The sequence below is a fragment of the Apodemus sylvaticus genome, chromosome 1 (genome assembly GCF_947179515.1).
Source record: "Apodemus sylvaticus chromosome 1, mApoSyl1.1, whole genome shotgun sequence".
Lineage (NCBI taxonomy): Eukaryota > Metazoa > Chordata > Mammalia > Rodentia > Muridae > Apodemus > Apodemus sylvaticus.
Genome location: NC_067472.1, coordinates 31,438,736 through 31,466,541, shown reverse-complemented (window position 1 = coordinate 31,466,541; position 27,806 = coordinate 31,438,736). Strand labels below are relative to the sequence as shown.

Here is a 27,806-nt window from a genome sequence, read left to right as displayed (position 1 = left end):
GTTTAAAAAAATGGACCATTGACTTATCTTTCTATTATGCTATTTCATGAAAGACACTTGGGTTGCAGGTGTTATGGGCTAGTTAGAGTTACTATGTGCCATCTCAAGTGCAGTATGGTACCACACTCATTCTATTGTTTGACTCATCTGGAATTAAAGACAAATAAGTTCAAAAGTAATTATTTTTTTATTTCAACTCTATAAAGTATCCAACAGGCACTCTGCAATTACAGCTGCAGGGAAAATACAGAGCAAATCAAAGCAGGTTAAGTTATGAAAAAGTTTTTACTCTACATCAAAAGAGTGCAAGTGGCCAATGACCATTAGATGACAGTTTGTTGCATTCTAACAAAAGACTCGTTCATGTAGAACAAATTGTAAGAGGACAGTCAAATAACCATAGCTGTAAGAATACAAAAGAACTGACCAGTTGTAAAAACATCATACATTGAAATAAACTTGATAAATGATGCTTAAAGAAATGTCCTTTAACGTAGAAAGCCCAAACCTCTGCGTCATAGCCAAAGTCCCAGAGCTCTGTCTGTTGTTGCAGGGCCAGAGAAGGAGGAAGGCTAACAACATACTTCCAACAGTTTGCTTTCAAAGTCTCCTGAAAACTCGCCTCATACATGATTTGCATATATGAGAACTCAGAGAGAGCATCCTGTTTTGTTGAGGGGTGCACCAAGGTACATTTTCATTGTTGGTTTCCTAACGAGGTGTGGTGAGCAGTCATTTCCAATTTTTCCTTTGGGTTTGACCATTGTTAATGGAATCTTAAAATGAGATATGTTAGGATTTGACTGCACTACTTTTTTTTTTTTAATTTGTTGAGTCTGCACAGCTTTAGCAAAACAGGAATACCTGTATACAGACTGATAGTATGTCATATTGTAATTTGACCTGCACATACATTTATACATTTCACAGAAATGACGCTGTATCTCATGAACAGACACACAGCTCTGGTACATTGAACAAAAATAAGATAACAACTTCATCATTTCTGTAATTCATCAATATTATATAATAAAGGCTTATAAATTGTCAGCAGAAAGAACTGTAAAACGCAGCAAGCTAAGAAAGGACAACGTTTTGAGGTGTGTTTGTCTTTGTCATGCAGCATAACACCAAATTTGTTTTCTTAATAAGATGCCATGAGTTTAAGGCACTTGCAACAACGCCAGATAGCCAGGTCATGTTCTAAACTATGGGACGGATGAATGACAGTACTTTTGACATAAGTTTCAATAATACTAACAATTGTAATGTCCATTCAAGTCTACTTGGACCTAAAACATTATTTAATACAAATAAAATAAAATCATAATGCTGTGAAACACTAAAAAAGTTATATGTACCACAAAATATCACACAAAAATATCTATTTACATAAATATTTGTTGTGGTCCTATTGTGAAAGAAAATGTGGGAGATAATGCACAAATTGCCTCTGTGAGTATAAAGTCGGTTTTAATATCCTTGTGTTCAATATGGTAGCTGACTTCTTTAGGTTCGCCATAAAGTCTGTCATTTGGAAATGAAGTGAGGATGATTCAACATTTTAGAAATTATTCTACATGTGTAATTCACACGTATGTTCCCTAATTTTAAGGAAAAAGCCCTATGACTACTGAGGATTATAATAAAAATAAATTTGTTTTAAATGCTACATGGATCTCATTCACATCCAAAAATCAAAGAAAATCACAAGTATAAAAATCAACTGTAACAATTTTCCAAAACTCATTTTCTCTAATGTGTTCTATCTACTTAAACATTGTGATGTCCTTTCTCGGCAGTTTGCTGTTTTTCTGTGATTTCAGACACACAGGAAGCCCTATTTCCCACACACAAAACTATCAACAAGAAAGTCAGTTAGAAAATCAAACAAGTTAGCACTATTCTAATTTATCCAGATGGTCATTAGTGCAACAAAACAAAATAATCCAGAAAACTAGGGGGCATGGAAAAGACCAGAAAGTAAGATGTGGTTTATGAAGCTGACCATGAATTATAGCCCTAGTATCTTCATTAAGATAAGATTTAAATCCTTAATATTCATTGTTGAAATTCTATTAGCAGTTCATGGAAGATAGAGTTCATCTTTATCTTGTTATTGTGTTGGGCATTCTAACCAATACTGTGGATGAAATGAACAAAGATGTATCACAAGTGGAAAATAACCCACAGTCATGATGTGCTGGAAGCAACAACTTTCTTCTTCATAGAACATGTACACACACACACACACACACACACACACACACACACACACACACACACATTGTCTTAGCCTCGAACCCCAGTTCTTAAATACATGGTCTGTGTTAATTCCTGGGGATCTGTGAATATTTGAAATATTAGAGAGAAAAGATCCCCTTTGCAAGCCTTTAGCATACCTAAACCACACTATCTTGCAACAAAAATTATTGAACACTGATGATAATTATGGGATTATGTTTTTAAAGCCAGTTAGAAGATAAATAAACCTCCAGAAATTACTGAACTTTAGCTTGATGTATTTAATTTTATATTGTATAGTCTGTTGAAATTTATAACTCTGTTGGGAAATCTAGTAATCTTAAGAATTGCTTATGAAGGAGAGGATTCCAATACATCATAATAATAATAATAATAATGATGATGATGATGATATAAGGGTCAAAGTTATAATTGAACTTTTTCCTAATTAAATATACACTTATAAGTTTTAGACTTCAAATATTTTTAGAGTTTTATATTTTGATAGGATAAGCACAGTTGAAAATAATTTTAAGGATGATATTTGAAACAAAAGTCATGTGATTTATTGGCTATAATATGTTAATATAATGGAAACATTTTTATAGGAATTTCTACATAAGAAAAACCAAACCTCTATTAACATACATATCCAAATCAGGATGATATCTTGGAAAATTGTTCATTTTTCCATACAAACAAAATGTCACCTGCCAAGAAACTTCTGCCACTTAATGACAGTGGCCAACTGGCCAGCCAACAACACATTCTTGGTTTAATTTGATGATTCTTTTCCTCACGTGAAAAGGACGGTCCATTTGATCTTTTCAAATTTTATCTTCTCTAGCTCACATGAAATTTCAAGATTGCAATACCTCTGCTTGATTTATCTAAAATGTAGTTTTGAAAAATCGATTTCCTGTTTTCCTTTCTTACCCCTTCTTACTCTAATAAACTTATCTAGGGAACAGTCTTCAACTCCTGGTTTTGCCTTCCTCCCTGGCCTCAAGTCAACAAAGCTCCTTAGTACAGTAAGTCTTTAATACCTCTGACTTTGTGCTTTCAGACTGGACATATGTATTTTGTTTTGGTTCAGGCTTAAGACAAGAGACTAGTTTAAATACATTTTTAATATCCTTCTTCTCTGAGACCTGGACTGTGTTGTGATGTCTGACAGGAGTTTATTTTTAATAAAGTTGGTGAAAATGCTTGAGTCTCTGGCTAGACATGATGATTAGAATCTGTGTCGTCCATTCAGACACTGATGTTACAGATGAAAGAAAGACATAGCACCTTTTCATTTTTATTTTTTGGATGGGTCTTAATTCCTCTCCACCCTACCCCACCCCTTCCCCTAGGGGTTTATTCTTATAAAAAGGAATAGTTTAAACCTCAGTTTGAGGAATGTTAAGTAATAAATAAAACCAATAGGCTGCTAGTCATTTCCAGGACCATCTTTAAGCACAATGTTTTTTTTTTTTTTAAAGATATGAAATGGTGTTGTGAATTTCTTTCCCCACTTCCATATTGTCATGTCAATTTCTCAGTTTTCACCCACGTTTTCTGCCCTCCAAAAAATGCACTATGTACCTGCCATGGGAGGCTTGTACACAAACCATACAGTTGTGCTTTTTCAATCAGGGCCAATGTTTAGAATCGATCAGAAAGAAAAGGTAACATTCAGTCTCGTCATCAGCTCAGAAAGAAACTCAGAAACATCTAGCACTGGTTTGACATGAACTCTGTGACCCACAGATAGGTGGTCCTCATTGTTCGAGATATATACCGGCTTGCAGTTACAGCCTTACCCTTTCTCTTGATGAAAGGGATCGTAGCCCAGGTTCCGTACCACAGTCATCTATCGTACCAAATATATTATTCTCTATTCTTGGTCGTTCTAGCAAGATACAGACCCTTCTCTACTAGATTGAGGTGCTTCCTACACTCTTTCAAAATATAATCAGATCAAAGCAAGGTCATCGCCACAATAGAAAACATCGCTTTACTGGTGAAAGGCTTTGCTTCAGGACCACCATGTCAACTGCTAGTTTAGGTTCAAACATAAGACAGGTAAAGAGCACTATCGTAATCTAAGCGATAAGTCCTAATGCCGCTGTAGTTACGGGAGCAGGCATCGACCAAAGGCATCACGGTGACCCCGAGCACTAATCATCTTCCTGTCCCTCAGGTTTGCTGGCAGCTGTGTCTCAGAAAAAAAGCTGTCTTCAGCAAGGCAGAAGCAGGTAAGAGAAATACATTAGAAGTCTATGTCCCAGCCTGAGTTGTCATCCGGTGGAGGCTCATCGCTGTCCTCAGGGAAGCTGTCAAAATTGCTTGTGTCTGTGGGTGACGCGACCTGCAAGGCGACAGAAGGGACAAGAGGCGTTTGATGATTTGGGGAGAATTGTGACCTAGAGATTTTGTTTTCCGTTATTAAAAAGGATAAGCTCTTTATTTTTAAAACAGGTACACAAAAGCTAAATCTGTAAATATATACTGATGGGTAACCTGATAGATGTAGGCATAACAATAATATTTAGATCAGATTAAAGATTGGTCTCCTGAAACATTTTTTTTTTTTGTCTTTGTGAAGACTTTGAGCATTCTTTTTTCCAGCTTTGAAAAGTAAAGTTCCTCCTTACTGCTTTTGTACTCCCTGCTCTGATGCATCAGTGTGTCAGGGCTTTCTGTTTCAGTCTAACTCAGTACCTATAGATCAGTCACCCTCTCACCACTCTTCTGGCATCCTTATTTTTTATCAGCCTGTGGTAAGCAACATCTAAGTTCAACATTGTAAGGGGAACTTGACTTTAGATTGCACATGGGGGTAACTGTGTACTCTGTTTTCCAGTGCCTGAATTAAGAAAGTGATTTCCATTCTCACTCATGTTATTACAGATGCCAGAATTTCAATCTGTTTATGGAAAGGTAGTATTTTATCTTGCAAACGTACACATTTTCCTCTTATATTGGACTAGAATTGTGGTGCTGTTGTTTGGAGACAGGATCTCACTGGGTAGTCTCTGCTTGCCTGGAACTCAATACATATACCAGGCTGGCCTTGAACTCATGGAGATCCACCAGGTTTCAGCCTCCCAGCTGTTGGGATTAAAGGTGTGAGTGCTGGGATTTAAAGGTGTGTGCCACCACACCTGACACTGAGTTTGAATTTTTAATGGTATTTTTTTTTATCCTTCTCCATTCAGAGACCATTTTGGAATATGTACTCTGGTATGAATGTTTTGCTTTAAATTCTGAGTAACCGAGTAACTGGAAGCAGACATTCTTCTTACACCCAGAGGAAATTAGACTGTCTTTAATAATTGTGTATGTAAAACAAATAATCACAGAAACTCGTAAGGAATTACAAAATCATGGTATTATGAAGAAAACTACTATGAAGAAAACTACATGCTATTATGAAGGTGCTATGAAAATCTGAATGGTCATAGAAAATCTATTTGCAAAATTATTTTAACTTAAGAATCATTTTTCAATAAAGAGGATGTAGCACACATCAAGGCCCTGGAAAGGTTCTATGTTCTGGAGCTAATGATCTGGCCAACAAGATGGCCACATAAGAGAGAAGGGTGGGATGGTGGAAAGCCAGAGAAGGGGGCTTATCATGAAATTCATATGTGTATTTTAAAAAGAATAATGAAATAATTCTAAGAAATACGTTGATTCTAAGTATAATGGAAGTTTGGAGATTTATTCTAAACTTTAGCACAATTCTTACAGATTGGCTGGTTAAGTCCAATCTTTAGGACATCAATGAAAACCCTTGTAATATTCTATATAAAAGTGGCCTCTGATAAATTAAGGCAAGAAAAATTTACATCAAGTATTTGGATCTTCTAGTTTCTTATTCTACCTTTACGCTGAAGACAGAAACTTCATGAATGTAACTGAGATCTATGCAGTGAGACATGAACGTAGTTTTTTTTTTTTTTATCTTGTTTCCTGAATGAAAACACAGTCAGTTGAAAAAAAAAAAACTTGGAAGAAAGGAAAATGTTTCTATATACAAAGAATCTTGAATTAATCCAAGAGTCAAAGCATATAAACAAAATTCACAGAGCCACAAGCTCCGTTCACCATTTTCTTTTCTTTTCTTTTTTTTGAATAAATAAATTTAGTTTTATTCTTTAATCCATAACTTTAAAAACATTTTGAAAAACCATCAAAAATAATTAGATTATTTAGACACAAAGTCATTTTCTCTTGGTTTATGCATTATTTAGCCTTGTCTGTATAGTTGGGAGACAAGCAGAACATTATCCAACTGACAATGACTAGTGCATTAGTTACTCCCTCATTGTAGTGACAAAACGTCTAACAAAAGCAACTTAAGGAAGGAAACACACCCCTGCTCAGGTTAGCTTTGCCTTGGTTTTTTTTGTTTTTGTTTTTTTGTTTTTTTTATTCCATATATTCTTTATTTACATTTAAAATGATTTCCCCTTTCCTGGTTCCCCACTCCCCTAAAGTCCCATAAGCCCTCTTCCCTCCCCTGTTCCCCCATCCACCCCTTCCCACTTTCCTGTTCTGGTATTCCCCTACACTGCTGCACTGAGCCTTTCTAGGACCAGGGGCCTCTCCGTCTTTCTCCTTGGACATCATTTGATATGTGGATTATGTCAACATCATTAGTCAGTAGGGAAATGCAAATCAAAACAACCTTGAGATTTCACCTCACACCAGTCAGAATGGCTAAGATTAAAAACTCAGGAGACAGCAGGTGTTGGCGAGGATGTAGAGAAAAAGGAATACTCCTCCACTGCTGGTGGGATTGTAAGATGGTACAACAACTCTGGAAATCAGTCTGGCGGTTCCTTAGAAAACTGGGCACATCACTGGACCCTGCTATACCACTCCTGGTCATATACCCAGAGGATTCCCCAGCATGTAATAAGGATACATGTTCCACTATGTTCATAGCAGCCCTATTTATAACAGCCAGAAGCTGGAAAGAACCCAGATGTCCCTCAAAGGAGGAATGGATACAAAAAATGTGGTATATATACACAATGGAGTACTATTCAGCCATTAGAAACAATGAATTCATGAAATTCTTAGACAAATGGATGGAGCTGGAGAACATCATCCTAAGTGAGGTAACCCAGTCTCAAAAGAACACTCATGGTATGCACTCACTGATCAGCAGATATTAGCCTAGAATACGTTCACCATTTTCTAAATGCAGCAGGATACATTATACGGCAGGTTCAGGTGAAAGAAACTTCATTCAGTTGAAGTCTATTTTAGGTTACTATGACGTACACAGTCCATGTGCCGAGGTAGCTCGTAAGCAGCATGCTTTCCTGCATGCCTCCCTGCCCCTGCCAAATAAACTATGTTAGGAAAAGAGAACCTCCTTACAGATATTAATAGATGGAGGAAAGAACACATGCCTTCGAAGTCACGCAGGGGTAGGTATGGACATGTAAATGAAACTGGAAATGACTGCTGTAAATTCTATTCACTCTTCTAGCTGCAGAAGCACATTTTTAACATGTACCATAACAAAAGCTGCCGTGTGTTCATGAATAAAGTGAATCTGAGTTCCAATGAAGAATTTAAAAAGATAAAGGTAGATTACAGGTATAATAACGGGCCTTAGACTTGCTGGTCTTATGTTTGGATTTTAAAATTTGTCATCATTTTAATATGGCGCTTCTGTCATCTGAGCATAAAACCCTAAAAATAATAAGTCTTTGTTGGTTAAAAATTATCACCGAGAGCAAGCCATTCATAAGCCGAAAAGTCTACTTACACTCGGAATTATGGGAGGTGTCAATGTGCCTTTTCTTAAGCCTTCCCAGTTAAAGCCCTCAAACCACCTAGGGAGCAAAAATAAAGACAATTAGGACATCGTTTCTCTCTGCTACATATTCTCACTACAATACGTTTGATGTACATAGTAGACAACAGCCAGGCAAGAGTTTTCTTGTGATGGAAATAGACATTATTTCTCTTTAATTATGATCTTATTTTTCCGCCCAACAAAGGGTGTCACAGAGACTAAGGATGATGACCTTAGCCTTAAGATGTAGGTGATAATGACTTTGTCATGTTGGCATTACAGATCTGTGCTACCATATCTGGCTCAGAATGTTTTCAATTAGCTTATTTTACAAAATGTAAAAATCTATTCAAATATTTAAAACATTTTAATTATTTTAAATTTTATTTAAACATATTTTAAAACAATTATAATACATATAAAACAATATTAAAGACATAAAATTATAAATATAATTATTGAACATCAAATAATTAAAATAATATAATTATTGTTGTAATTATATCTAGAAATATTTTAACACTTAAGTGTAAATTTCAAAATATTTAAACTTAAAGTATCTATCAAATTTACACACCAATTTGCCATATACCATTTTTTAAATAAATCATATACCATTTAAAATTTTTTCTGTATGTCTAAGTTTTTGCCATATTATAATTTAATAAATGTCATAATATGCTTAACTCTGTGCAATGTATAACAAACACTTTCTATCTTTGCCAGTGAATCAACATCCCGGGTATGGTGGAGGCAGAAGATCACAGACCAGTCCCACACGGTCACGTGGAGCAGTCTGAGGTGGTTTTTCTGAGACCTCTACTGAGGTGAAAGAAGGATTCTTGATCTCATTGCAGAAAATAATTTCAGATGAACCAGTATACGACAGAGTTAAGAAGTCGCTAGGAAAGGAATTTTACCATAAATTTCAGCATGGGGGTTACTAGAAAGAGAACACTTGTGAAGAATAAGACTTGCTCAAGTATGGATGTGAGCATTTCAAGAGATGGTGTGATTTATGTGTTAACAATGTCATACATGTGATTTTTGTGGCTCAAGCTGCACCTTAAAGATTAACTAAGCCATGTCCTCTCATTCCATGTTGCCCTCTTTCTGGGGTGGCTCATCTGATAAGGCAAATGGTGGCTGACTCACAGGACTTACACAAGGGGATCTAGACACACCTCTTCCTATCAATGAAGTTCCTAGAACACTGTAGGCTTGTAGAAGGGAAGAAGGAAAGGCCATATGAAATATGGCTTTTGAGAATGACAAGTAGCTGTTTTAACATTGCTGTTTGCAATATCTCTCAAAAGAATCTTGTCCCTATGCACAGACAGCAAGGGCCTTTGTTCTGCCTTAATGTATGTAGTGATATTTACATATTATTCTTATGGTACCGAATCAGCTGATGAGAAAATTGAACACTGATATAAATTAGATGGCACTCCTCTTAATTCACAGTATATGCAGAAAGCTCCTAGCTCCAGTAGTTCCGACAGACAAAGCTTGGGCATTTGTCCCAATTATGCCAGCTGAAGAGTCTGTAACAGCAAGGGTTAGAGAGAGGGCTTTGATCTACGTAGTTGTGTTATAGGAACAGATAGAGGGGCCCTAGTGGTCCCCAGGTTTATCTTCTTGGATACTGACATGAACTTAACACTTAGGTAGAAAACAACGAGAAGAGAACAAGATGAATGACTGGACGGTCTTGGCAAAGATGTTATTCGGTCGATCACTTTGTCAGATCTAGTTTTACAAGATGGTTCAAAGAGGTCCCTATTGCTTCAATGGATAGGCTGGCTCATAGGAGGGGATTCCTCCTTCTCTTTAGTACAGGCTACCTTCATGGATAATGGCCTCCATCCTGGGAGTGATGTTCCTGGACTACAAAGATTTAAGACAATGACTTAACTCTGTCCTTTCTGCATAATTAATGTGCCTCCCCACAGACATAACCAGGTGACTCAGAGGAAAGAGTGAGATATGCATGAGGAAGGCAGAGAGAAAGAGAGATTTTTATCTTGCTTTTGGTTCCCTTTGCAGGCCTACTACAGAGCTGGAAGAGTTTTTACAGCTCTTTCTAAGTTCCTTAATGCCCATAACAAACTGTTGGTAAGAGAAAGTTAAAATGTTTTGTCTGCGATTTGGACACCTTCTTGGGTATTCATTGGAATACAGTTATTCCATAAAGAAAGAAAGAACCTCTAGAACCCTTGCACCAGCCCACCAATCAGTTTCCTTACTCACTTCAAGCCTCAGACTATGTGGAATCCAACTCCACAACTAGGTCCTCCAGACCAATCTACCTGACCACCTTCCAATTGGCACCCTGCCCAATACATTGTCTGGCACCACAGAAAGTCCTCCCTGGAACGCAAGGCAGGATGTTTTACACCCTTTCTGTTGGCCTATCTCTCAGTTACCCTACCTGCCACTCAGCTTGACTCCAAGTGTGGAATCTGACAGGGAACTCCACAAAGTCCTCACAATGCCTTCAACCTGCCTCTCAGACACTCTAACTACTGAGCAACTGTTGTACCACATGGATTCTGACCCAGGACTCCAAGTAGAATGGACCCTGGATCCATTCTGATGTCCATGAACCTATTAATTACTCTAATTACTATGTTGCTACCACAGAGTATAGAAGATGTCTTAGAACTTCAGGAAGTTCTCTCAGACTCATTCTGTCCCTAAGTCTACCAGCCCCTCTACCCAATGCTCTGCACAGGGATAATGTAAGGAACAGCCAGGAAGTATAGGAAGACTCCCAGAGAACCATTCAGCCCATCTACCAGCCTGTGAGCAGTCCTCTCCACCTACACTCCACCTCCCACAAAGCATAGAGTATAATCTGAAACTCCAGGTCCGTCTCCCAGACCCATTCTGCCTCAGCTACTGCCCATCAGCATCCCCACACAACACACTACTTCCACCCCATGGGATTGGATGAACAACTCCAGGGATGTCCCCATACCAATTCAGCCTGCCCTTCCAGTAGCCATATAACCACTGTGGTCCTGCTCCCATAAACATAGCATGGAGTCTGACCTGGACCTCTATACCCCAGTCTACTATTCCAATTCTATCAGAGACTCTACACTCCATCCCTAGGCTGCCTTCTCCCCACCTGGTACCACATCGGGTCCATCATGGAGCTCCCAATAGGAGTTCTATTCCTAGTCATCCTGCTTGGCTATAAGCTGTCTCACAGAGTCACCCGGCATAAGTCTGACATGGACCACCAAGGTGGTTCCTCAGATCTTCTGTGTCTATTCAACGATCAGCCACCCTGCCTGCCACATCACCCGCTGCTGCTTGGAGTATAAGCCAGAACTCCAGACAGAATTCCCAGACCTGGTCCACCCACGTGTCTGCCTATTAGTCACCCTACCCAGTTCCCTAAGTAACTGATTTGGAACTCTAGGTAGGCCACCATGAATCCTTCTGTACACCTGCTTATCAGCTGAACTCTGAATTGCCTAGATCTGGCAGGGTACCATAGACAGGTCTTTGACTTTTTCTGCCAATACTCCTGTCCACTAGCCTCTTTATCCTCTGCATTGAGTGGAATACAACCTATATGTCCATGTAGCTTTCTCTAGACCTATTCTGCCTGTGTGTCAGCATATCAGTCACCTTCCCCAACACTCCACCCTGGCATCATATGGAATCCAATTGGGAATTTCTGGTACATTCCTCAAGCCCGTTCCACACCCCCACTTGCCTACCAGCCACCCTACTTACTGGTCCAGTGTGACTTTGTACTCCATTATGTCCCATAGTGCATCTTCTTACCACGTGCATACTAGCTGCCCTTCCCACGCACTGCTACCAACACAGATACAGTTGGATCTGAACTCCAGGTAGTTCCCCAAACCCAATACTTCTCAACTACCTGCTTTTTATACTCATCATTATTCTCCAGCACAGTATGGAGTTTGGCATGGCACTTCAGGTAGAAACTCCTAAGCACAGTCTGCCTCTCCACCTACCAAGGGACCTGGGGTTCATAAGGTCTTGTGCCCCTAATTTCAGATAAGGATACCCAACCTGGCTCCCACCCCACCCACCTCCACCCGAGGATAGTGTGCCGTCCTATATCTTACCCCTACATTGCATTGCCTACTCTCACTGTGATCCTAGCTCCTCCAACCCAAGTTGCACCCACAGAAACCAAGGAGGGCTCTACAACTCAAGACTGGCAGGGAGATCCCCCAAGCCTCAGAGACCCACAACTAGTATTCTCATTTGCTGAGTTAGGGTTACTTCTGAAACCCATCTACATATAGACACAGAGTGGCTCTGAGACTGAACACCAAGAACCATTCAGCTGGTTTATAACCTAGAAAGTTGGGGTAACAGCGAACTGACTTTCAAATAGCACTCAGGAAAGGTGAGATGAGATAGCTGTACCTTAAACTGCCAACAGGTGTGTAGGTCCCACTGGACACACACACACACACACACACACACACACACACACACACACTATGAATAACCAGACAATATATCTCTGTTATCCCCATTGTAATGGTCTTTGAGACAAGTAGCTAAGCTAATACATAAGATGATAATTTCAAAACAGCAATTAAAATATATTGAAGGAACTCGTGTAGGATGTGAGCAAATGCTGAAATGCAGAGCATGAAAATACAAACAGTTGAATGAAGTGATGAAAATAAAATAAGATATGAAAATAAAATTTAGAAAAGAAATAGAGTCTCTAAAGAGAAGCCAGAATGGTATAAAACTCAAATTAAGTAGGATATTTTTTTAAAATGGTCACAGGAAAGTCTGAGAAACTGACTGGATGAAGTGGAAGAGATATTATCAGGTCTTGAAGACAAGATAGAGGAAGTAGATCTCTCTCAGTCAAAGAAAATGTTAAGCTAAACACAAACATACACACACACACACACACACACACACACATATACACATAGGAACAAAACATTCAGGAAATCTGAGACATACAAAAAGATCAAAGATACAAATTATAGCTATAAATGAAGAAACCTAGGTCAAAGGCACAGAATAGATTTTCAATAAAATCACAGAAGAAAATCCCCAAGTATAAGGGAAGAGATGATCATTAAATTGTAGGTGGTACAAAGACCAGCAAATAGGCAGGACCAGAAAAGAAACTCCTCACAAATCACATAATCAGGGCAGGAGATGTTTTGCTCAATAGGACAAAGAAAGTGTCAGAAAGAACAAGATCAGGCCCTTCAGAATAACACCTGCCTTTTGGGGGAGACTTCCAAAGCCAGGGGGCCTGGAATGATGTTCTACAAGTGCTAAAAGACCACACACAGCAGCCTAAACTCCTGCCATCCCAAGGGAATTCTGGGCTTTCAGCTCCTATGATGGCTGTCTTTGGAGAGGGAAATTGCCCAAGGTTTTCTAGTAAATGTCCCCACTCAGAAGCTTGCAGTCAACAGTGTGTTCCAGAAAACGCTGGACAGGTAAAATGTTTCAATATTCCTTTCAGTATTGTGGTTTTGTTCTTTGCCTTAGACAGAAACTTAGGATTACTTATTATGTAGACTTGTGTGGTATTTATAAGGATGACCCTAAGCCACAGCCCTGGGAATTACCAATTTAGAAAAGCTCTGTGTCCTCTATGTAGCAGAATAAGATACAGCATTATGACTCCTTTCTTAAAAGCTAGGAAAAGGACAGGCCTAGACTCACTGCTTACTTTAGCAGCTAGACTCTATAGTGTGAGAATAGCTAAGACACTCACAACCTGTTGGAGCTGTGGCAATGCTGGGAGGTAAGCAAAAATCTCTCTGATAATACCTGTCCCAGAACCAAATATAAGTCCTTCTTACACCAAAGTAGAGAAGGCATAGGTCACAGACTGACTGAAAATGACTGGTGAACTTAAGGCAACATAAAACTCTTGTTTCAAACAGATCAGCAGAAAATCATTTAGGGACTTCATGACTCATTCCCTCTGGGATGAAAAGCATTAACTTTTCTAGTCGTTTATGTCTTTGGGGTTAAAGGATCATAAAGTCTACAATTCAAATAGTCACAATGTCCTGTCTGCGTTGTCTTCATAATTACCTAAGAGGCAGAAGTAAACACCTTTCCCTAAGTTATTACAAAGGGTCAGGACATTCTGAGAGGGAGATTGATGATGTGATCTTACGCAAATGCTTCCCTGTCAGGAATATAAATATCTCCCTGTGTGCTGACAATCTGAGGGTGGAGACAGATCTGATTGCACACAGACTGAGAGAACCCATACATTATATCATATAATAGAATTGTTCCTGCTGAGACTCTCCAGTCTTAGTGATAACATGGTACTAAAACCTATAAATTCTGAAAAGCTTTAACATCATCTTCAAGGAATCAACATTTAAGGCATCTTAATATTGCAACTTCCTAAATGCAAAGACAAGTCCCACTTACAAATCTACTTGTTTGGCATTGTGTCAAATTAAGCACAATTAGCAAATATACTCAGTGGTTACAACCTTACTATGTTTTTATTTTGTTTTTTTAAAATTGGTTCCACCATTGGATCTCTTTTTGGAATTGTTCTGTTACATTTTGCCATATTCTCAATATACAACTACTGGTAAGTTTTTACGTCAGCCCAAAGGCTCTCACTTTGAAAGTCAAAAGGTATCCAGGAGGAGTTGAAGGGGTAAACAAAGGGTGGCTATGATCGATGTTCATGTGTCATTGTGTATATATATATGGAATTCCCAAAGACTGAAGATTTTTAAAAAGAATATAAGGATCATGACCCTAGATTGACTGCGAACCTGCACCCTTTATTATTAGAGTGGAATGCATCTGTATCTGACACATCAAACTTTGGGTTGTGTTCACTCTAGGTCAGATTCTGACTCAAGTTTTAGTCATTCACTAGCACCATGGTTGCCACATATCTCACACATAAAGATGCACTCCTGTTCTGTTGCTAATATTAAATATAGCAATCAATGTTATACTTTCTCATTTATATGTTTGATGTCCCAAGTAATCACACTATCTCTTATAATTTCCATGGGATGATGCTCCTCCAACATCCAAATTCAGGTTCTTATCCTTAGTTATTACAGTTTGAGACTTTAACTAGCTTAATGTCTGTATCCATGTTTAGCATGTCCAGGATCATAGGATCATAGGTAAGGAGGACACAACATCTGCCCCAACACCAGGAGTACTGGAACCAGCACCCAGAATTCCCTTGGGATGGTAGGAATTTAGGCTGCTGTGTGTGGTCTTTTAGCATTTGTAGAACATCATTCCAGGCCCTCTGGCTTTGGAAGTCTCCCCCAAAAGGCAGGTGTTAATCTGAAGGGCCTGATCTTGTTCTTTCTGTCTGACACTTTTTTGTCCTATTGAGCAAAACATCTACATGATCATGTGATTTGTGGGATCATGTGTTTCTTTTCTGGTCCTGCCTATTTGCTGTTCTTTGTACCTCCTGCAATTTAATGAGCATCTTTTCCCTTATACTTGGGGATAAGGGAATTTATTTTATTGAAAATTTTATTGATTTTATTGAAAATCTATTCTGCGCCATTGACCTAGGTTTCTTCATTTATATCTTTGGTCTTTTATAGTGTTTCAGATTTCCTGCATGTTCTCTCTCTCTCTCTCTCTCTCTCTCTCTCTCTCTCTCTCTCTCTGTGTGTGTTAGTTTAGCTTAACATTTTCTTTGACTGAGTGATCTACTTCCTCTGGATCTAGTGGAAGACAAGATAGTCTGTTGCTGAGACTTTCCTGTCACCCCCCCTCCCACTTCTTTTTAATTTCCCATTTAATTTGTGTTTTATACCATTTTGGCTTCTATTCAGAGACTCTATCTCTTTTCCAAATTTCACTTTCATAACCTGTTTTATTTTCATCAATTCATTCAGCTGTTTGTGTTTTCATGGTCCTCAGTTAGGCTTGCTCACACCTGTTTTGAAATTATCCTCTTGTGTATTAGCTTGGTTCCTTTTCTCAGAGACCATTACACTGGGGATGGTGATTTCTGGAAGAGATATATTGTCTTGGTTATTCAGTCTCTGTGTGTGTGTGTGTGTGTGTGTGTTTCCACATATACAGGATCTCAGGAGCTTGGTCACACCAGGATTTCAGTTCTCTCGACATAGCAAGTCCTGGATACATCATCACACTGGAAAAGCAAGATTTGGATTTAAAATCACTTCTCATGATGATGATAGAGGGCTTTAAGAAGGACACAAATAACTCCCTTAAATAAATACATAGAAAGGTTTTAAAAAGGCTAACATTCTCTCTGAATGTTCTCCATTCACTAAAAACTTCCACCTTAGGGAATTTATCATGCTTTCTTAATTTTGAAATCTAAAGTTATATATATATATATAATCTGTATTATATATAAAAGAACACTTACTTGTGTTTTTGAATGTCCTTGACTCCGTTTTTCAAATTTCCTAACCTTTCTGATGGGTTGTCCCTAAAAATGAAATAATCATCATGTGAAAAAGGTGGAATATTATCATATCATGATCCCTTAAAAGTGATGTACCTGGAATACTTACCTGCATAGTTTTTTAATTAAATTAGCAGCATTTTTTGCAATCTTCTTTGGAAATTCTATCATGTCAATCCCCCGCAGTATGATATTGTAGGTTTTCATAGGATCTGGGCCTGAGAAAGGTGGGCTGGCAGGGAGGAAGATAGAAGAGAAGGTATTTTTTACTTTCTAAATAAGAATTAAAGTGTCCTCACAGTCACAAGCATGACGTCAGCTTTAATGCAGGGAATTTCATCAGCTATGACAATGGAATGAGAGTTAGAAACTAACAAAGGACAAGTCACTGTTGAGCAGAGCCATTGGTAGACGCAGCTTGTGCATTCGTCCCTCTGTCCCTTGACCCCCTCTTTCCCCTATGCTTGGTTATTTTGCTGTCGCCTCAATGCTCCTGCCTTCCACACTGCCTTACTGGCGCAACTTGTGTGACTATCACATGCTTGACAAATTCTTTCTTCTGCATGATTTTCTAAATGTAGAGTTTATACTTCTATTTATTTAGCATATTATTAATAATATTCAACTTTAATTTCCATTGAAATGTATAAATGTAATTCTGTTTAATCTTCTAGTGTTTGCCCTTCTTGTGGTGTCAGATGGAATGCTCTTTTTACTCTTTTAAGTTAGCTTGCCAGTTTTAATCTTGCTTCAGAAATGAAGAATCAAATCCTTAGAGTCTTCTGTGATTAATTTAGCACTTTCTAATTCATGATTTTATATTCATGTTTATTTTAGACAACTAAATGATTTATTAGAGATGTCTTTAGTATATTTTAGAGATGATACATGCTTAGTCTTTGCTAAAATATTAATGGATCTATATATTATTTAGTATAAAATAAGTTATATAATGTCCCAAAATATTAATAATCAACATTTGATAAACACAATTTCATGAAATTATTTGTGTATATATATATATATATATATATATATATATATATATGTGTGTGTGTGTGTGTGTGTGTGTGTGTGTGTGTGGGTGAACAGAGACAGAAGTATATGCTTTTTATTTCTTTATTTATTTTGAGATGATAAATTCTTTTTATTGAAGCTGATAATCCTGACATAATAATAAACTTTCAAAAGATATAATTAAAAAAAACCACAAAACCTATTCTGTACAACAATCTTTGATTAAAAAGAGCTGGATTTTTGGTAGCTTTACATTTTCTGATTTTAAGAAGAATCTAATAAAACTTATGATAGATGTATGGTCATTTACATCATCTTTTAAAATACCCTCCATTAAGACATTTGTCTGCCTTTTCTCTCAGATTTTTGATCAGTTTAAGCATTCTATTAGGGCTGTGCAGTGGTGGTGCACACCTTTAATCTCAGCACTTGGGAGGCAGAGACAAGTTGTTCTCTGTGAGTTTGAGTCCAGCCTGGACTACAGAGTGATTTCCAGGACAGTTAGGGATAAGCACAGTTAAATCCTGTTTTGAGAAACCATAAAAAGAGTTCTATTAAGAAAATCAGATATGCTTTTCATTAACTATTACACTTAGATTCTGAATTTTTTAAGCATTGGAAACAGATTCTTCTTTCACACAATATATCCCAAGCACCGTTTGCCCTCCCCTCTACGCTACCTCCTTTCTCCCCTCTGTTCCTCACACCCAGATCCACTTCCCCTCTGTACCATGTCCTCTGCATATATGCTATGGCTGTTAGCTTGGTGGTTTCATGGGACTCCTAACAGCTAGAGCAGGTATATATCCAACTTATTTCTTCCTATTTAGTTGCCTTGTCCAGCTTTGACATGAGGGCTTTTGCCTTGTCTTATTGGATCTTGTTTTGTCCTGTTTGGTTGTCTCTTGGAGACCTGCTCTTTTCTAAAGAGTATATGACTTTTAAAATGCAGATATGTGTTCAACTTAATTTTGCTTCAAGAAGAAGTAACTCTGAAAGAAATGCTAAGCTTTGAACATTTTTTAAAACAATAATATCAATTCCTAAAACATTGTTCTAAAATAGAGATAAAATACTGGAATTTTAAATTTTGTAATCACATGATTCCATTATGAAAATATGTGCAATTATTAAAATGGTTAAAGAGTGCAATATGTAATTCTCTCCAGTAACATTTAAATGACTTAATCTAAATTCTAATAAATTAAAGTAAAGCAACATCAGTCCACTTGCCAGGTTTTTCGCTGAGATTCTAATCAGATTCACCCTGTTGTTGACTTGGTCAGTTAGTGCTTGTGAGAAAGGCATGTGTGACCACATTATATGCCATTTTTTTTATTTTAGGAATATTTCGCATAAATAATTTTATCTACATCCCTCTCTTTGTTGGACCACATGGTTATTGATATGCTGTCTTTTAGCATTAAAGCTGCTGAAGTGAAGGTTGATTCTGGCTGGACACCTAATCATTTCATGGCCAACAACATATGCTTTTGTGGCTTTGATATCGAGATAATTATTTCTTAACACCGAGTTTGAAAAACCAGCCTCAGACATATCATGGTGTTGTTACTCTGAATGTCCTGCCGATGGCAGTATCTGATAGATAGTGAGATTTCTGAATCATATCGTAGGTTTCTTTAGAAATTATTTTTCGAGGAAAGCCATGCTTAAAATGCCTTTTGCCTTTTTCTCTGCATCTACATTTTATATTCTGGCAGGTTTCTGACACATTCTTATATCATACAGAAGCCTTTTCTGAGCTCCATGAGTCATGATGAGCCTGTGTTATTCCATTTTTTTTCTTCCGTGTTATTTCTTGGGAAACTTATAATGTGTCTTATTCCCTGTGCTATTCCCATTGAGTATGATATTATACAAACAATGCACAAATAGCTCATGTTTCCTTTAGATACAAAACGTACTAGCAGGTCCTGTTGCTTGTAAGGAAATCTGACTCTAAAACTTTTCATATGGTTACCATTTCTCATACTGTACTTTTAGATAAATGACTAGTCCAATAAATCTCAAGGAAATTTAATCCCTATTACACACATGCACACACACATACACACACTCAGAGACAGTGATGGCAAGGTTAAATTTCATTATGGAGTTGGTTGCACTCTTGTTGTTGCTAGCTTTCTGAATCTGTGATTATCTGCATAAATAAGTTGAATTCCATGGTATAGTGAGATGTTCTTTAAGATCATCTAATCAGACCAGCAAAGGCAGGAATGCACAGCTGTCCGCCGAGACCTACACTTCTTCACAGTTCCCTGCAAATGTCCATACCTGCCAGTCAGAAGCTCATACATCAAAATTCCTAGTGACCAGTAGTCAGCTGAAATGTCATGGCCTTTGTTCAGGATGATCTCTGGGGCTACGTATTCCGGAGTCCCACAAAAAGTCCATGTTTTCTTTCCAAATCCTATTTTCTTTGCGAAACCAAAGTCAACCTTAGGACAAGAGAAAGCAAAACGCTTGAGCTATTTATGATCAAGTTGTCGAGTAATTTGTACTTCACAGAGCACACTGATGACACCAAGAGACAAAAATAATTCATTACAGCCCTGTCTTCTAAAAGGAATTATGTATGTTGTAGACACAGATGCCCTGTTCAAATTCACTTTCAATGAGAAAGTGAAACCTGAACATGGACGAAATTGAAATCACTAAAAGAAAAGCTTATTTCTTAAACACTGTTCATCTTTTCCTACTTCTTTTTCTTTGCCAATAGTGGCTGTGGTATAAAGACAGAATTTGTCTTTTAAAGAGGCATATGTGGGTCATCGGAAAAGTTTTCACAGAATATTCATGCATGAATGAATGAAGCTCACTACGAAGTTCACAGCTCTAGTATTGAATATATAAGAAGAAGGTTTACTTTCGAAGGAGCCAAGTGACACACTGAAGAGAGCATTTCTGTCCCCCTCCCCAGTAAACAAGCAGAAAAACCAAAATCTATCTCTCTTTTTTTTAATGGAACATTTTTGAAGGAGCTGCAAACACAGAAAGCCCCCTTTTTGTAATGTGATTTGGTTTAGATGCAAACAGTTACATGCCATCGATTTGGATGTTATCTAAAATTCATGCCTGGGTAACAATTCCAAAAGTTTACAACTAGAAACAAGCGCCAACAGGTCCAGAGCTCTTAGAAGCTGAACATTTTTAAATGAAAGAACTTTGCTTATACAGTAGCTCTTTAGAACTCTTAGCCAATTGATAGTGCCATTACCATTAGCATAACCTAGATAATGTTACCTCAGAACTCACTCATTTTTCATGAGCATTATTCTTAAATACCAAATACAAAATGTTCATGGTCGTGTATAGCACTAATTTCCATTGCAGAAAGCTGCTTAGAAATTCAGAATTTATATATATATGCATGCATGCTTTCAGGACTATGAATATATGCCAATGGGGGCATTTTCTAACACTTGTTAGAACACATGCTTTGGGGGCTATTATTAATTCAAACCTCGCCAATTTAATTTTTCCTAATACTTTACATAATTTGAAATACATTTTAATTAAAAACTCCAGTGCTAACACTGCTTTTAGGAATTTATAACATTGGAATGGAAAATAGATTTTTGTCCTGTTAACAAATGAACACGAGAACTTTTAACCTTCAAGACACAACCCACGTGTGCACACACTGACCAATTTGGCGTAGCCTCGATGATCGAGGATGAGATTTTCTGGCTTGAGGTCCCTATAGATGATCCCTTTGGAATGCAGATAGGCAAACGCTTCTACCACACATGCTGTGTAAAATCTGGTCGTTGAATCTTCAAATGAACCCCTGAAAATGGAAAATAGAACAAGAACTGGATGAGTGATTCATTCTCCAGGAATTCATGTGTATGTGAGTTCATTATATTTCTGCACCAAAGTTGGCTCAGAGACCAGTGTCTAACTGAATCCATATTACACGATTTCCACTCCATTAGGCTTTTAAAAGCATCTGAGGTTCAAGCCAAACATTCTTTGCCATTACGAGTGGGACAGTTAAATCCTACTTCCTGGAAGGCTCAGGAAGGGATCAGTAGCATACTAAGTTTTCATGGATTTTGTGGCTTCCTTTCAACATCCCACTGCTAAATAAAAAATGCAGAGTCTGAGCTGTGGGCAGGAGAATGAGTCCTATATTAGAACTTGTTTACTGACAGTTTGCTTTTCAAATGAGAGATTATCTGATTAATTAATTGTTCGTTCTTTGTTACTTGGAATCAAACCCAGTTCTTCACATACACTAGGCAAGCCTTCTACCATTTAGCTACATCTCTAATCCAAAGGAGAATTTATATTAAACAGTAGATATCCACCTTCCATAGCAAGCATGCATACATATATGAACTTAAATATATGAATTTGTTCATGGTTACTTTAGCCCATTTATATATGGATCTTTCTAAAGGGTGTAGGTATGGTTCTTGCGAATATGTTAATGAAAGAGACCAGTGTTTGCAGAGAACCATGTCCTAGAGCTGTAATACTGAACATGTCCTAGAGTGTAACACTGCGCATGTCCTAGAGAGTAATACTGCACATATTCTAGAGTGTAACACTGCACGTCATAGAGCTGTAACACTGCGCATATCATCTCATCTGCCATGTTAGATCTCTGAGTCTTCTGCATTAAGACAGACAGTATCTACCTTCTATATCATTGCCTTTGCATCAGTAGGAGGAAATGGAATAAAACACAACTAGAAGAGAAACTTCACTAGAAGGAACTGTTAAACTCCAACATTTAACAAGAACACATTTTCTTTCTACCTCTCATCTGTGTCTATATATAAACATGTAACTTTATTAATTATAATAATGCTAAAAGATACCTCTAAGTTCATTCCTGGTCTTTAGAGAGGAATCTCTGTATTTGTTTATTCTCTGGACTTAGGATAAGCATGTTCTTTTAGTTCTTTCTCAAGTACTGAGGTTCGATTGAATGACTTCAGAATTTATGGCTGCTAGCATAAACTTTATCAGCTCTTGGAGTAGCGGCCATGAAATAGGAGCTACTACAACTTCAGCTAATGTCCACTCAACAATAGGACAGGTGCTTGCTCACTGGCAGGTCCCCGATGCCTGCTGGAATTTTGATGGCACTCCTTTTTAAAACTGAAGAGTGAAGTCTAACAAAAAGATGAGTGAGATATGCCTGCATATTTATAAAATTCATCTGCAATTCCAAGGCTAGTGTAGATGTCTTGCAGGACATTTGCATTTAGAAGTAGTACTTTCAGCTGCACGGACTCAGTTACCTTGTATATCTCCTGAGTAGTTACTAAAGCAAACACAGATAAAGGAGGCAAGATAGCATATAACAGTAATCCTGGGAGGCTGAGGCAACAAGCCAACCTGGACTTTAGAGAGCCCTTATCTCAAACACAAATCTTAAAAATAAAACTCAAGATTAAATTAAACTCTAGGAATGGTGACATCTACTCTAAGTGTCATAACTTTAGCTCATTAGTGAGAAATCACCATCCCAGTGATTTCTGAGTAACTTAACTGTGAATTTCAAAGGAGGCAAGAAAGGGTCTCTGGAAAGAACCACATACAAAGCAGGGAGTGGATGGTGCTCCTTAGGCTATAATTACCCTTTAACAAGTAGATAACCTAGTCAGATCTAAAACAATCTACAACCCTGGGGTCTAGAAAGGGACTAGAGCATTATCCTGAATTATACTTTTCTCCTTTGCACTTAATAGAGTTTGAACATGTTTGTCTACCAAGAATAGAACATTTCTTTGAAAACATATGTTTTACTTTAACTAGTAAGGATATGTACACACTTCTGTTGTATATGACTTCAGTTTCCCTGAACATAAAACATCCCAGAGTAAGGCTAATCAAAACAGTCCATTAATGGGGTTTTAGAAGATTACACACTGCATAGTTTGTTTGAATCCAGAGATCAATTACTTCCTTTCTTCAGAGGTACCTATCCTGGTTCTGAGCCATTTTGGACTTTAGAAGGTTCTGGATAGTTCTTTCAACTATCTATATTGAGTATATACCACATATAAGTATATTTGTGACTTATTTTAAAGGTTTAAGGGGATCTTAGCCTCAAACTTTGAGAGATTAATATGACAAGCACATGCAAACAATGTATCAGTAGCACATTGTTACACCATTAAATATTTGATCAAGGCCACTGAATGCAGTCACAGAGCATAGCATTAGAGTTGCTGAAAATAAAACACTACAATTAGAATTTGTAATGGCAATGTCAGTCTGATCTAAATAGAAGTGAAAGCTTATTTTATCAGCTGTTTATAGAGAGTTGCTCAAAGAAAGAAATCATTTATTCTATGTAGCTCTTTGAAATAGTAAATTGTGCTTTGACAGTGCTATCACTTCAAGTCAAACTATGCAAACAGGCTTTCATGTGTTCCTTGGGAGTTACGACAATTTGATAGAAGCAGAGGATATATATATATATATATATATATATATATATATATATATATCACAGTATTTATACAGCTTATCATAAACTGGATCCTGAGATGTCAGAATGTAACAAAGACAAAGTATCTTATCAGATGAGGCTAGGCATCATTAACAAGTGGCAGCAATCATTAGTGAGAACATACATCTACAGGCTTACGATATGCAGGGTTATGACCCATTATAAAATAGGGTGGCCAGGCTATTGGGTAAACTGATTCATTTCCTTGGACACACGAGAACAAGGGAACAGACTGACCAAGTTCTTTTCTATTTGTTTGTTCATTTTTTTCAATCATGGATCGGCAGGATCATTATAGTTAAAATGGCCATTTTGCCAAAAGCAATATACAGATTCAATGCAATACCCATCAAAATCCCAACTCAATTCTTCACAGAGTTAGAAAGAGCAATTCTCAAATTCATCTGGAATAACAAAAAACCCAGGATAGCTAAAACTATTCTCAGCAACAAAAGAAATTCTGGGGGAATCAGTATCCCTGACCTCAAGCAATACTACAGAGCAATAGTGTTAAAAACTGCATGGTATTGGTACAGTGACAAGCAGGTGGATCAATGGAACAGGATTGAAGATCCAGAAATGAACCCACACACCTATGGCCACTTGATCCTCGACAAAGGGGCTGAAAACATCCAATGGAAAAAATATAGCCTTTTCAACAAATGGTGCTGGTTCAACTAGAGGTCAGCATGCAGAAGAATGGAATTGATCCATCCTTGTCTCCTTGTACTAAGCTCAAATCCAAATGGACCAAGGACCTCCACATAAAGCCAGACACTCTGAAGCTAATAGAAAAGAAACTGGGGAAGACCCTTGAGGACATCGGTATAGGGAGAAAGTTTCTGAACAGAACACCAATAGCATATGCTCTAAGATCAAGAATTGACAAATGGGACCTCATAAAATTACAAAGTTTCTGTACAGCAAAGGACACCATCAAAAGATTTGAAATTTGAAATCTTTATATTCTATGCAAGCACTCTATCACTGAGCTATCTCTAAAGCTACTTTTTATTGTTTTAATATTTGAGGCAAGGAATCATTAAGATTGTCTAGATTAACTTTGGAATTCTCCCCTCAGCCTCCTGAGTAGCTGGAGTTACAAAAATGAGCAAACAGACTTGGCTCCTAGCATTTTCTTGAGAAGGTAAAATAAATATATGTACAATTGATGAGTAAGACTATGTATAAGATTATATATGTATACAGAAGGAGAGAATGAGTGAGAGAAATGGGTCCAAGTCTATACATTTATCATAGCTTTCCATGTAATGGCTCCATAGTTTTAATGGAGGGTTCACATTTTTGGAATGTATCAGAGAACTAAGGAGGCTTTGTTGTTCTACATTAAGCCCAGTCATGCATATCAAGTTCCCTAGGGGTACATAGCAACCATGTATGCAGAACTCAAGGATGCCTCGGAGGAGGGAAAAGGGAGGATCAGAACACAGCCCCTGGAGATAGAGGAATGAATCTGCACTGTTATTGTCTATCCATCCAATTCTCCCAAGGGAACCAAATTCTTCACAGTCACCCTTTCTTATCCTGCTGAATCAGAGTGTAGCTTACTCAGAAACTCAGTCTGGCACATGAACTGTAATCTCAAGTGGCATGAGAAAAAAAACATGAGGTGTTATTTCCTTACAAAAGTCAATTGAATATTGATGAGTGGATATATGATACTATTGCAGGCTGAGTTTTAGTGCTGTTTTTATGATTATTGTTCTAATAAAGGAACTTAATACCAATTTTACAGAGCTCTGAGAACATAGCTGGTCCCTCTTCTATACAACTTATTATATTTTCCTGTTTTATTCTACCTACAAACTTCCTGTTTTAATGAAAAGAAAATAGGGAAAAGTTTTCACACACAGTAGTGAACTAAAAATGTAGAACAACATGAATAATGTTAGGTGCTAATTCACTGGTCAAAACATTAACTTGGTGTAATAGTCAGCAAGTTCTGAGGAGTGGGACCCACATCTATCCTATTTATCAGAGTATATCCAAGGCTGCTATCACCATGCCTGTCACAAAAATCATGCCTCAATTATTAACTAACAACACTACAGGACTATGCATTGATATGGTAGCTTAGTGCAGATGTTGACCTGATCCTGTATCAACAAGATTTCTTTGTGTGCTTCATTTTAACTTGTAGTTAACACATCAAACAAAGTATTACTGTATTAGATTATAACACAACAGAAAGTGGTCTACTTAACATATATATGTGAGTAAGGCCACTGGGACCAAAGGCCTGACTGGAGAGACTGTATGGAGATACAAAAACATACATGGGATAGCATTAGAAAGAAGAACTTAAAGACTTTGTAAGGAACCCCTGTTCTAACCTGGGCTATCTAAAAAACAAAATAAAACAAAACCCCAACTATTTAAAATTCAGATGAAGCACATGAGTCTCATAACTAGCTCTAGTTAAATTTGGGAGTGGTGCTTATCCACCGGAGAAAAGCTTGAAGGCTAGGCTGGAAAAAATAAGAAAATAATTTTTTATAAGGATGTGTTTTCTAAAAGTGAAAAGACAACAGCACCTGCCCACCATACCAGCACTCTGAAGACAGAGGAGCAGGGATCAAAGGTTCAAGGCAGCTAGCTTGTAGCACATAGACCCTTTGCAAGAATCCAATATTTGGGGATGTATCTTAGTGGGAAAAGTATTTGTTTGGCAAATGTAAGAATTTAGATTTGACTGCTAACATGGGGTGGGGGTACACAATGACTTTTGAATGATCAAAAAACTATTTATTTGTAGGAAAGCAAAGTTGTTGTCTTGAAAACAACAACCAAAAAATGAAAATGACATGAAAAATGGAGACAAATTTTTTTTAAAAAATAATTCAGAGAAGCAACTGTATACTCTCCAGATAAACTTTACCTCCCAAGGAAGAGCAGAAGGGCAAATCAAATTGTCTATATGAAAAGGTGCAAGTAAGTGGATTAATTTTTTCCCTTTAGCGTCACCAGCCTCTAAAGGACAACAGAGTGAACCCATGTTTCAAAACAGAGCTATGAAAAAATAGAGAAAAATGTATTCTGGTAAATGGTAGAGAGGATGACCATCTAAAACTGTAGTGCAATTAAAGCAACAGGTAACCCAGATTGCCGTTATGATGCTGCTCCCAGTAACCCAGGTTAAAGCCCAGGGTGAAATTCCAGGTGTAGAGAGTCAGATGATTCCAGCCATCACTGTTCGCTAAGGCCTGGGTGATGTGCATATGGTCCTACTGATCATTCATAAGGTGGACTTAACCTATACCATTAGTTACAAAGTTTTACATACCTTATGGTAAATTCTATATGCTATTGGTGATGTCTCATTTTTGCAATGGGAAATATAAGCATTTGTAAAATATCAATATAATTGTATGTGTGCTAACAATAGTTTCTTTTTTTGTAGATCATCATGTGTCAATGTGTTTTTAGAAACATGGCAGAAAAGATTGAAATCTCCTACCTATCCCTGAGAATAGTCCAGAGTTCTCCACCTAGGCAAGCTTCCATCAACATATACAAGTATTTGCTGTCTTTAAATGTCCTGTATAGCCTGTGAACAGTAAGCAGAAAAACAAAAGTATGAACAGTAGTATCCTTTAAAACATTCATTTTTAAGGTTGGTGAATTATCTAATTGACAAGCATATATATATATATATATATATACATACACACACATATATATGAATGTATATGCTATAATAAGGTGTTTTAATGCATATATGTACTGCTTAATAGTTAAACCAGAGTATTAAGCACATGTATCACATATTTGTAGTACAAAGTTACAGAGAT

At 37.4% G+C, this 27,806-nt stretch overlaps 1 protein-coding gene across 3 annotated transcripts in view; it reads right to left on the bottom strand.

Moving 5' to 3' along the window:
- Positions 1 to 798: 798 nt before the first annotated feature.
- The window catches only part of Prkg1 (protein kinase cGMP-dependent 1), a 1,198,874-nt gene continuing 1,171,866 nt past the window's right edge, over positions 799 to 27,806 (bottom strand). For all 3 annotated transcript variants that reach the window (XM_052187297.1, XM_052187287.1, XM_052187307.1), the window contains 7 exons: positions 27,473 to 27,562; positions 21,171 to 21,312; positions 19,797 to 19,960; positions 16,594 to 16,716; positions 16,446 to 16,508; positions 8,021 to 8,087; positions 799 to 4,600 (listed from right to left, as the gene is read on the bottom strand). In XM_052187297.1, coding sequence (XP_052043257.1) covers positions 4,502 to 4,600; positions 8,021 to 8,087; positions 16,446 to 16,508; positions 16,594 to 16,716; positions 19,797 to 19,960; positions 21,171 to 21,312; positions 27,473 to 27,562 — 748 coding nt within the window. In that variant the 3' untranslated portion in view covers positions 799 to 4,501. The remainder of the gene's footprint in view (positions 4,601 to 8,020; positions 8,088 to 16,445; positions 16,509 to 16,593; positions 16,717 to 19,796; positions 19,961 to 21,170; positions 21,313 to 27,472; positions 27,563 to 27,806) is intronic.